A 12,962-nucleotide genomic window follows, 5' to 3' on the forward strand; every position below is an offset into this window, starting at 1 on the left:
AAGTAAAATGATGTAAGTTCAGCAATAAGAACAGAAGGACAGAGGAGAAAACAGCATATAGTAGGGTCTCAAAAAGTGTTTGATTAATGAAAGATAAAAAAAATTGTGAAAAAAATGAATAGTAAGACACTGTGATATAAGCTTTGATAAATTAATGACTGAGAAAAATATAGCAGAATACATCAAAGTATATTGTAATATATATTATTATGTAATCCATTTCCTACAGGCCTTCAAAAAATTTTGATAAAAAATTAATGTAAAATAACTTTAACTCAAAAATAAATGTAGATATCTTATACATTCTAAAAGGATGAAGTATAGGGAAGATTTATAGCAGTAGTAACATGTTAGAGTATTACATAACCTTAAAACAAAAAAACTTAAATTAAGTATTATTTACAATTCAAATAGCTAAAATCACCATGAGTAAATTATAACTCATCATTATAGTACGCTTTTTAGTGAAACTATCGAGGAATGACAGTCATATCTTTAGTCAATTGGTTATAAGAAAAGCTTTTTCTTTCTTCACAAATACAACTGATTGAATCATGTACTTTTGAAGGATATCTTTGACATTTTAAAGTTCATCTTGGGCTTCCCTGGTGGCGCAGTGGTTGAGACTCTGCCTGCCAATGCAGGGGACATGGGTTTGAGCCCTGGTCTGGGAAGATCCCACGTGCCGCGGAGCAACTGGGCCCGTGGGCCACAACTACTGAGCCTGCGCGTCTGGAGACTGTGCTCCGTAACAAGAGAGGCCGCGATAGTGAGAGGCCTGCGCACCGCGATGAAGAGTGGCTCCCACTCGCCGCAACTAGAGAAAGCCCTCGCGTTGTAAAATTATATTTTTTTAATTCCAGAAAGTAAGTCCTTATTCAATTAGAATAGTAATCATAATACTGCAATGGTTTTGCCTAGTGAGCAAGCAACCATCTATAATCTATAACTATTTTACAATATAGAAACAAGTCAACTCCAGTTGATGAATTGCTTTTCCTTAGCACTTGGATTCCTTTGAAAAATTTCACCTTTAACAGCAGTCACTGACTTTACAGAAAGAGGAGAGAGAAGACAAGGAGTGAGTAAAATATGTATCGGACAAAGAGGATGTCATAGTACATTACCAGGATAAGACAAATTACACGGTAACACCGCTTCTTGGGCTGATCTACTTCTATTACTTTTATTTCCTCCATCTTTTTCCAGGATACTGTATACATTAAGGGCAGATCCATGCAAAAATTTACCAACATATTTACCAACATGGACAATTTGGGGATAAAACTGGAAAAAAAGGATAGGGAAAAAAAAAGGGAAAACAAAGGAAGAATATTCCACTACTAACCTGGTTTAATTTCTTCCAGAGATTGAGGACAGGAGAAAGTTCATTAGACCAGATTTCTCTATCAAATTTGCTACCAGCTGTTACTGATCTGCCCAAGATCCTCAACTGTGAAATAACCTGAATGAAGAAAATAATAAGTAGCAATAAATGAACATAACTTCATTCAGAGGGAAAGCATTGATACAAAAATAGCCATATTTACTTATAAAGACTGAATATATGTATTATAAACAAGTTTTAATCCCATTTTCCCTGTTCAATTGGATTAATATTTTACTGATTTATTTCAGCAGTTAAAAGGCAAAAGAACTTAAATGGTGAAAGAAACCATTATACAAATTATATATTGTAATGGCTCTTCATTTGAAAAGCTACTTCTTTAGCCAGAAAGCTCTAATTATCCATTATTAATAACCTCTCTATTTGCTCATTTCTGAAATCAAAAATATTTTTCAGTTTGAATAATTTAAATTGCATAATTTCAAAATGCTGATAAATTAAAGATAGTTTTTTTGAAAAGATGAAATGAGTGGAAAGATAGTAAATAGCATAGCAAACCATAAAATAGTAAAACAATTTTAAGTAATTATTGGCTGGTAAAAATTACAATAAATCTAAGTTTTAAGGTTCTATATCAATTTTAAGTTATTTCAATGTTTCTTCTAGACATGAGACTCAAATGAAAGAGGTATAGATCAATTAATTAAAATCAGGCAAAGTAAATCCTTCTTTCCTATTTAGGTCTTTCACTTTTGTAACATTTTTATCAGCTTCTCTATCATCATTCTCATCAAAATTAATTCACTCACATTTTCTTTTCTAAAATAGTGTTTAATGGCTTCAATTTCAATAATATCAATCAGTCTTCTTAATCATTTGCTAAGAATGATCCAGAATATTACTGAGTATTCTATATATGGTATTATAGATATTGGGAGAGGTGTATAAAAATCAATGAGGTATGTACTGATGGTTCTTCATAAATATTTCAACTAAATATTAAAATTGTGCTATATCATTGCTTATCTGACATAAACAAAATAAATCCCCAAATCCAGACAATATGTTTTCCTAAGCTAGTATTTTAAACATCAACATTTGCAGTGTGTCGACTACTTTTTTTCTGTTTTACTTTTTGAGAGATGTAAATTGTTTTTCCTTTTTAAGAGACAGGGCTGTATTTAATATTTTGGGGGTTCTTACATTATTAAAGTTCACAATAAAATAAGGGCCATAAATATTTCAAAATAAATGCACTACTTAACTGTTAAACATAAAGAATCCTGCTGTTAAACTCAAGTTACTTCTAGAGCTTTTGATTGATTCTCTAATCTAGAAAAAACTGGTGACTCAGTGTTTCATTTTCTTTGTTTTTCTGATAAATTATTTTCATTTGCTCTAGCTGAACCCTACAACAGCACCTAATTTATCAGCTGTGCTAGACCACAAAACATCACTAGTTGGTAGTCATGAGAAGTGCTATTTTGACTCTGGTAACATTGGCTATCACTTATTTGTGCCTTAAACTTGTCAAACATGACAGAAAACAAATAAGAATGCAAAGAGATATTTAAAGGAAAAAAGGTTCAAATTTTTTTTACACATGATGTTATAAACTATTTTTAAAATAAAATGTTTAACAACCCAAAAAAGTTGTTTTCTTCTCAGAAAAATAACATGTGAGGCTTGCTTTTCATAATAACACTACCATAATATATTATAAACTTTAATGAACAGAGAGTAATGAAAAGGGAGTTCAAATGCATAATAAAAATATTTTATAATGAGGATAGGGTTATAACTTGTAACAGTGGATGATCTTTTTTTTTTACAAAATCTGACATACTCATCTTTTTACAAAGCACAGATGATAAAATGTCTGTCCATTATACATGTTTTAAACCAATTAAAAGTACTTTTTTTCAATGATACTCCTTTAAAATGGTGTCAAAGGGGATGAAATTTCCCAAGAAAAACATACATCACTTCTTCCATGCTCTAAGCGTACTGAACTGGCATGCTTTGCGGCATCTATGCGGTTGGAGGGGAGCTGCAGAAGATGCTGTCACCCCTATTCCATCTGTTCTCATTCCAAAGAACAATGAGAGACATTTCAGGAATACCTATGCTTCTCCTGAAAAATTGGTGTGATTTTATTGTAGCACACTACATCTTATACACAATTGTATTTTCCTTTTCTTTTGGAAGTTATAAAGCACACAGAAGAATTTCTGATCTAACAATAACAACTTTATAGAACCTTAGAGCATGAGCTTTGTTGTTTGTTTTGTCTTCTTTTAGCATAAATTGTTTCCCTAGTTTTATTTTCTTTTCATTTCCTAATTTTCTCTTTGATTTCCTCAACTATTGATTTTTATACTAATAGATCATCTGTATTTTTGTAAGTCACATCCAGTATAATCCTTCTAGGAATGAGAAAGAATATAGATTTTAAAAATGAACGCTCATTCTCAAATTACAGATGAGAAATTGGATTGTTCAAGAAATTAAGTAAATTACATGTTTGAGGGGACACCTATAAGACGGAGGAGGAATAAGAAGTGGAGATCACCTTCCTCTGCACAAATACATCAAAAATACACCTACATGTGAAACAACTCCTACAGAACACCTACTGAACGCTGGCAGAAGACCTCAGACTTCCCAGAAGGCAAAAAAACTCCCCACGTACCTGGGTAGGGCAAAAGTAAAAAGGAAAAACAGAGACAAAATAATAGGGACAGAACCTGCATCTCTGGGAGGGAGCTGTGAAGGAGGAAAAGTTTCCACACACTAGGAAGACCCTTCACGGATGGAGACGGCGGGTGGCTGGGGGGAAGCTTCAGAGCCACGGAGGAGAGCACAGCAACAGGGGTGCAGAGGGCAAAGCAGAGAGATTCCTGCATAGAGGTTCAGTGCCGACCAGCACTCACCAGCCTGAGAGGCTTGTCTGCTCACCCACCAGGGTGGGTGGGGGCTGGGAGCTGAGGCTTGGGCTTTGGAGGTCAGATCTCAGGGAGAGGACTGGGGTTGGCTGCGTGAACACAGCCTGAAGGGGGCTAATGCACCACAGCAAGCCGGAAGGGAGTCCGGGAAAAAGTCTGGACCTGCCTAAGAGGCAACAGACCATTGTTTCGGGGTGTTCCAGGAGAGGGGATTCAGAGCACCGCCTAAATGAGCTACAGAGACGGGCGCGAACCACGGCTATCAGCGCAGACACCAGAGACGGCATGAAATGCTAAGGCTGCTGCTGCAGCCACCAAGAAGCCTGTGTGCAAGCACAGGTCACTATCCACACCTCCCCTCCAGGGAGCCATTGCACCCTGCCACTGCCAGGGTCCCCTGATCCAGGGACAACTTCCCCAGGAGAACACACGGCGTGCCTCAGGCTGTTGCAAGGTTATGCCAGCCTCTGCTGCCGCAGGCTCACCCCACATTCCATACCCCTCCCTCCCCACAGTGTGAACAAGCCAGAGCCCCCTAATCGGCTGCTCCTTTAACCCCGTCCTGTCTGGGCTGGGAACAGATACCCTCAGGCGACCCACGTGCAGAGGCAGGGCCACATCCAAAGCTGAACCCCAGGAGCTGTGTGAACAAAGAAGACAAAGGGAAATTTCTCCCAGCAGCCTCAGGAGCAGTGGATTAAATCTCCACAATCAACTTGATGTACCCTGCATCTGTGTAATACCTGAATAGACAAGGAACCATCCCAAAACTGAGGCAGTGGACTTTGGGAGAAACTGTAGACTTGGGGTTTGCTTTCTGCATCTAATTAGTTTCTGGTTTTATGATTATCTTACTTTAGTATTCAGAGCTTATTATCACTGGTAGATTCGCTTATTGATTTCGCTGCTCTCTTACTTTTTTTTTAATATATATATATTTATCCTTTTTCTCTTTTGGTGAGTGTGTATGTGTATGCTTCTTTGTGTGATTTTGTCTGTATAGCTTTGCTTTTACCATTTGTCCTAGGGTTCTGTCTGTCTGTTTTTGGGGGTTTTTTTAGTATAGTTTTTAGCACTTGTTATCATTGGTCGATTTGTTTTTTGGCTTGCTTGCTCTCTTCTTTTCTTTTTATTTTTTTTAATTTTAATAATAAATATTTTTAATTTTGCATTTAAATACCTTTATATTATTTCACTTTTTTCTTTCTTTCTTTCTTTTTTTATTTTCTCCCTTTTCTTCTGAGCTGTGTGGCAGACAGGGTCTTGGTGCTCTGGCTGGGTGTCAGGCCTGTGCCTCTGAGGTGGGAGAGCTGAGTAAAGGACACTGGTCCACCATAGACCTCCCGGCCCCATGTAATATCAAACAGCAAAAGCTCTACCAGAGATCTCCATCTCAACACTAAGACCCAGCTCCACTCAAAAACCAGCAAGCTATAGTGCTGGACACCCTATGCCAAGCAACCAGCAAGACAGGAAAACAACCCCACCCATTAGCAGAGAGGCTGCCTAAAATCATAATAAGGTCACAGACACCCCAAAACACACCACTGGACATGGTACTGCCCACCAGAAAGATAAAATCCAGCCTCATCCACCAGAACACAGGCAACAACCCCCTCTACCAGGAGGCCTACACAACCCACTGAACCAACCTTACCCACTAGGGGCACACACCAAAAACAACGGGAACTAGGAACCTGCAGCCTGTGAAAAGGAGACCCCAAACACAGTAAGTTAAGCAAAATGAGAAGACACAAAATAACACAGCAGATGAAGGAGCAAGGTAAAAACCCACCAGAACAAACAAATGACGAGGAAATAGGCAGTCTACCTGAAAAAGAATTCAGAGGAATGATAGTAAAGATGATCCAAAATCTTAGAAATAAAATGGACAAAATACAAGAAACGTTTAACAAGGACCTAGAAGAACTAAAGAGCAAACAAACAGTGATGAACAACACAATAAATGAAATAAAAAAATCCCTAGAAGGAATCAACAGCAGAATAACAGAGGCAGAAGAACGGATAAGTGACCTGGAAGATAAAATAGTGGAAATAACCACCACAGAGCAGAATAAAGAAAAAAGAATGAAAAGAATTGAGGACAGTCTCAGAGACCTCTGGGACAACATTAAACACAACAACATTCCAATTATAGGGGTCCCAGAAGAAGAAGAGAAAAAGAAAGGGACTGAGAAAATATTTGAAGAGATTATAGTTGAAAACTTCCCAAATATGGGAAAGGAAATACTCAAGTCCAGGAAGCAGACAGTCCCATACGGGATAAATCCAAGGAGAAAAACGTCAAGACACATGTTAATCAAACAATCAAAAATTAAATACAAAGAAAAAATATTAAAAGCAGCAAGGGAAAAGCAACAAATAACATACAAGGGAATCCCTATAAGGTTAACAGCTGATCTTTCAGCAGAAACTCTGCAAGCCAGAAGAGAGTGGCAGGACACACTTCAAATGATGAAAGGGAAAAACCTACAACCAAGATTATTCTACCCAGCAGGGATCTCATTCAGATTCGAAGAAGAAACGAAAACCTTTACAGACAAGCAAAAGCTAAGAGAATTCAGTGCCACCAAACCAGCTTTACAACAAATGCTGAAGGAAATTCTCTCGGCAGGAAACACAAGACAAGGAAAAGACCTACAATAATAAACCCAAAGCAATAAAGAAAAAGGTAATAGGAACATACATATCAGTAACTACCTTAAATGTGAATGGATTAAATGCTGCAACAAAAGACACAGGTTTGCTGAATGGCTACAAAAACAAGACCCATATATATGCTGTCTACAAGACACCCACTTCAAATCCAGGGACACATACAGACTGAAAGTGAGGGGATGGAAAAAGATGTTCCATGCAAATGGAAATCAAAAGAAAGCTGGAGTACCAATTCTCATATGAGACAAAATAGACTTTAAAATGAAGACTATTACAAGTGACAAAGAAGGACACTACATAATAATCAAGGGATCAATCCAAGAAGATATAACAATTGTAAATATTTATGCACACAACATAGGAGCACCTCAATACATAAGGCAAATGCTAACAGCCATAAAAGGGGAAATTCCCAGAGTATGGAACTTTAACACCCCACTCTCACCAATGGACAGATCATCCAAAATGGAAATAAATAAGGAAACACAAGCTTTAAATAATACATTAAACAAGATGGACTTAATTGATATTTATAGGAGATTCCAACCAAAAACAGAATACACTTTCTTCTCAAGTGCTCATGGAACATTCTCCAGGTTAGATCATATCTTGGGTCACAAATCAAGCCTTGGTAACTTTAAGAAAATTGAAATCATATCAAGTATCTTTTCCAACCACAACGCTATGAGACTAGATGTCAATTACAGGAAAACGTGTAAAAAATACAAATGGAGGCTAAGTAATACAATACTAAATAACCAAGAGATTACTGAAGAAATCAAAGAGGAAATCAAACAATACCTAGAAACAAATGACAATGAAAGCACGACGACCCAAAACCTATGGGATGCATTAAAAGCAGTTCTAAGAGGGCAGTTCATAGGAATACAATCCTACCTCAAGAAACAAGAAACATCTCAAATAAAAAACCTAACCTTACACTTAAAGCAGTTAGAGAAAGAAGAACAAAAAAGCCCCAAAGTTAGCAGAAGGAAAGAAATCATAAAGATCAGATCAGAAATAAATGAAAAAGAAACAAGGAAACAAGAGCAAAGATCAATAAAACTAGAAGCTGTTTTCTGAAAAGATAAACAAAATTGAAAAACCATTAGCCAGACTCATCAAGAAAAAAAGGTACAAGACTCATATCAATAGAATTAGAAATGAAAAAGGAGAAGTAACAACTGTCACTGCAGAAATAAAAAGGATCATGAGAGATTACTAGAAGCAACTATAAGCCAATAAATTGGACAACCTGGAAGAAATGGACAAATTTTTAGAAAAGCACAACCGTCCAAGACTGAACCAGGAAGAAATAGAAAATATAAAAAGACCAATCACAAGCACTGACATTAAAACTGTGATTAAAAATCTTCCACAAAACCCCAGGACCAGATCGCTTCTCAGGCAAATTCTATCAAACATTTAGAGAAGAGCAAACACCTATCCTTCTTAAACTCTTCCAAAACATACTAGAGGGAGGAACACTCCCAAACTCATTCTACGAGGACACCATCACCCTGATACCAAAACCAGACAAAGATGTCACAAAGAAAGAAAACTACAGGCCAATATCACTCATGAACATAGTTGCAAAAATCCACAACAAAATACTAGCAAACAGAATCCAAAAGCACATTAAAAGGATCACACACCATGATCAAGTGGGGTTTATCCCAGGAATGCAATGATTCTTCAATATACACAAATCAATCAATGTGATACACCATATTAACAAATTGAAGAATAAAAACCATATAATCATCTCAATAGATGCAGAAAAAGCTTTTGACAAAATTCAATACCCCTTTATGATAAAAACCCTCCAGAAAATAGGCATAGAGGGAACTTACCGCAACATAATAAAGGCCATATATGAAAAACCCACACCAACATCGTCCTCAATAGTGAAAAACTGAAACCATTTCTCCATTTGTTTGTTCCACACCAACATCGTCCTCAATAGTGAAAAACTGAAACCATTTCCACTAAGATCAGGAATAATACAGGGTTGCCCACTGTAACCACTATTATTCAACACTGTTTTGGAAGTTTTAGCCACAGCAATCAGAGAAGGAAAAGAAATAAAAGAAATCCAAATCGGAAAAGAAGTAGTAAAGCTGTCACGGTTTGCGGATGACATGATACTATACATAGAGAATCCTAAAGATACTACCAGAAAACTACTAGGGCTAATCAATGAATTTGGTCAAGTAGCAGGATACAAAATTAATGCACAGAAATCTTTTGCATTCCTATACACTAATGCTGAAAAAACTGAAAGAGAAATTAAGGAAACATTCCCATTTACCACTGCAACAAAAAGAATAAAATACCTAGGAATAAACCTACCTAAGGAGACAAAAGACCTGTATGCAGAAAAGTGTAAGACACTGATGAAAGAAATTTAAGAAGATACGAACAGATGGAGAGCTATACCATGTTCTTGGATTGGAAGAATCAACACTATGAAAATGACTATGCTACCCAAAGAAATCTACAGTTTCAATGCAATCCCTATCAAACTACCAATGACATTTTTTACAGAAATAGAACAAAAAAATTCACTATTTGTATGGAAACACTAAAGACCCTGAATACCAAAGCAATCCTGAGAAAGAAAAATGGAGCTGGAGGAATCAGACTCCCTGACTTCAGACTATACTACAAAGCTACCGTAATCAAGACAGTATGGTACTGGCACAAATACAGAAATATAGACCAATGGAACCGGAGAGAAAACCCACAGATAAACCCACGCACATATGGTCACCTTATTTTTGATAAGGGAGGCAAGAATATACAATGGAGAAAAGAGAGCCTCTTCAATAAGTGGTGCTGGGAAAGCTGGACAACTACATGTAAAAGAATGAAATTAGAACACTCCTTAACACCATAAACTCAGAATGAATTAAAGATCCAAATGTAAGGCCAGACACTATAAAACTCTTAGAGCAAAAGATAGGCAGAACACTCTATGACATAAATCACAGCAAGATCCTTTTTGACCCACCTCCTAGAGAATTGGAAATAAAAACAAGAATAAACAAATGGGACCTAATGAAACTTAAACATAAACAAGACGAAAAGACAACCGTCAGAATGAGAGAAAACATTTGCAAAAGACACAACTGACAAAGGATTAATCTCCAAAATATACAAGCAGCTCATGCAGCTAAGTATCAAAAAAACAAACAACTCAATCCAAAACTGGGCAGAATACCTAATAGACTTTTCTCCAAAGAAAATATACAGATTGCCAACAAACACATGAAAGGATGCTCAACATTGCAATCATTAGAGAAATGCAAATAAAAACTTCAATGAGGTATCACCTCACACCAGACAGAATGGCCATTAGGAAAAATCTAGAAACAATAAATGCTGGAGAGGGTGTGGAGAAAAGGGAACCCCTTTGCACTGTTGGTGGCAATGTAAATTGATACAGCCACTATGGAGAACAGTATGGAAGTTCCTCAAAAAACTAAAAATAGAACTACTATACGACCCAGCAATCCCACTACTGGGCATATACCCTGAGAAAACCATAATTCAAAAAGAGTCATGTACCACAATGTTCATTGCAGCATTATTTACAATAGCCAGGACATGGAAGCAACCTAAGTGTCCATCAACAGATGAATGGATAAAGAAGATGTGGCACATATATACAATGGGATATTACTCAGCCATAACAGGAAACAAAATTGCATTATTTGTAGTGAGGTGGATTGACTGAGAGACTGTCATACAGGGTGAAGTATGTCAGTAAGAGAAAAACAAATACCGTATGCTAACATGTGTATATGGAATCTAAAAAAAAAAAAAAAGTTCTGAAGAACCTAGGGACAGGACAGGAATAAAGACGCAGATGTAGAGATTGGACTTGAGGACACGGGGAGGGGGAAGGGTAAGCTGGGATGAAGTGAGAGAGTGGCATCTATATATACACTACCAAATGTGAAATAGATAGCTAGTGGGAAGCAGCCACATAGCACAGGGAGATCAGCTTGGTGTTTTGTGTCCATCTAGAGGGGTGGGATAGGGAGGGTGGGAGGGAGATGCAAGAGGGAGGAGATATGGAGATATATGTATATGTATAGCTGATTCACGTTGTTATACAGCAGAAACTAACACAACACTGTAAAGCAATTATACTCCATAAAGATGTTAAAAAAAAAAACTATGAAGTACAATGAAATGTTTAGCACTAAAAAGAAATGAGCTATCAAGCCATGAAATGCACCTTAAATGCATAATGCTAAGTGAAAGAAACCAATCTGACAAGTCTACATACTTATGATTCCAACTCTATGACATTCTGGAAAAGGCAAAACTGAAAATAGTGAAAAGATCAGTAGTTTTCAGCGGTTTTAGAGGTAGGAGGGATGTATAGGGGATTTTCAGGGAGGTAAAAATATTCTGCTTGATGCTCTCATGATGGATACAAGTCACATTTTTTCTAAACTCACAGAGTATACAATATCAGAATCCTAATGTAAACTATGGACTTTAGTTAATAATAATGTATCAGTATTAACACTGGCTCATCTGTTGTAACAATGTACCACACTAATGCAAGATGTTAATAAGGGGGGAACCTGCTGGAGTGCTAGGGGATATATGGGAACTCTGTATTTTCTGCTTATTTTTCTGTAAATCTAGGACTGCTCTAAAAATAAAGTCTATTAATTAAAAAAAAAACTTGTATGATGAATGGTCTAGAAGGTTGATGCAACAAGAAAATAAATCTTCCCATTAAAAAAACAACAACAACAACTAAACCAAAGTCCATCAGCAGTAGAACCAATAAATAAATTATGGTATAATCACCCTATGGAATACTATACACCAATGAAAATTAAAGCTTCATGCAAAATACGTATGAGTCTCAACATACAGCTGAAGGAAAGAAGCAAGATACACAGAAACAAAAACATACTGTATAACTCATTTACTATCATTCAAAAACAAGCAAAAATAACCCATGGTTATAAGTCAGGAAAGCTATTTCCTTTGGAGAGGAAAAAGTGAGTAGAAATTAAAAATGGGATGTGATGGAAAAGGGCAGAGATGGAGAGATACTGGAAACATTTTGGTTTTAGACTTGTGTGGTGATTACATGTGTGTCACTCTGATAATTCATCCAGCTGTATACTTAAAGTTATATAGTTTTCTCCATGTATTATTTTGATTAAGATGTTTATAGTGGAAAAAAAAAGTAAATTACATGTTTGTCTCAAGGAATATGGCAGACTAAATACCTGGAGAAAATTTTATAACACAGTACATTTAAAAATTATGCATAAATAACAACATCATGAACAAAAAAAACCTTATAAAATTTATGACTGAAGCGCCAGGGAAATTAAGGGAAAGCTTTAAATGCTGGAGCCAAAGAGGCAGAGCTGATCTAGAGACCTGAGTGAGTTCTGAAACCAGCATTTGCCCTGGGGTATCTGCCTATCTCAATGGGCCTACAGCTTGGTTTGTTTACTTTTTATTTTGAACTATTTTTAGATTTATATAAAACTGGCAAAAATAATACTGAGAATTCCCATTATATACTTTACTCCTAGTTAACATCTTACATAATCACAGCATAATTATCAAAACCAGGAAATTAACACTAGTACAATACTATTAACTAAACTCCCACAGACCTTATTCAAATTTTACCAATTTTTCCAGAAATGTCCTCTTTCTGTTTCAGGAGAATACCATATTATATTTAGTTGTTATTTATCACAGTCTCATCCAAAACTGTGACAGTCTTTCTTTTTCCTTCATGACCTTGACACTTTTGAAAAACACTGGTCAGTTACTTTGTAAAATGTCCCTCATTGAGTTCATAAGGTTCACATTTCCAAAGACAGAAAAGAGAAGCCCAGAACTCCACAAAAATCACCCAACAGGCTAATTAGAAAACAAACTGCCTGGCAGAGGGAAAGACTAGGGACACTTGCTGTTCGCCACCTTGGCTTCTGGCT

General features: G+C 36.5%; 1 protein-coding gene across 2 annotated transcripts in view; it reads right to left on the reverse strand.

The window, feature by feature from the left end:
* The window catches only part of DYNC2H1 (dynein cytoplasmic 2 heavy chain 1), a 381,735-nt gene that overhangs the window by 91,388 nt on the left and 277,385 nt on the right, over window positions 1–12,962 (reverse strand). Inside the window, exon 83 of one of the 2 annotated variants that reach the window (XM_082409862.1) lies at window positions 1,349–1,465. The exons of the other annotated variant lie outside the window; for it this stretch is intronic. Coding sequence (XP_082265988.1) covers window positions 1,349–1,465 — 117 coding nt within the window. The remainder of the gene's footprint in view (window positions 1–1,348; window positions 1,466–12,962) is intronic. 2 annotated transcript variants of the gene reach the window in all.

The sequence above is a fragment of the Balaenoptera physalus genome (genome assembly GCF_965194825.1).
Source record: "Balaenoptera physalus genome assembly, chromosome: 10".
NCBI lineage: Eukaryota > Metazoa > Chordata > Mammalia > Artiodactyla > Balaenopteridae > Balaenoptera > Balaenoptera physalus.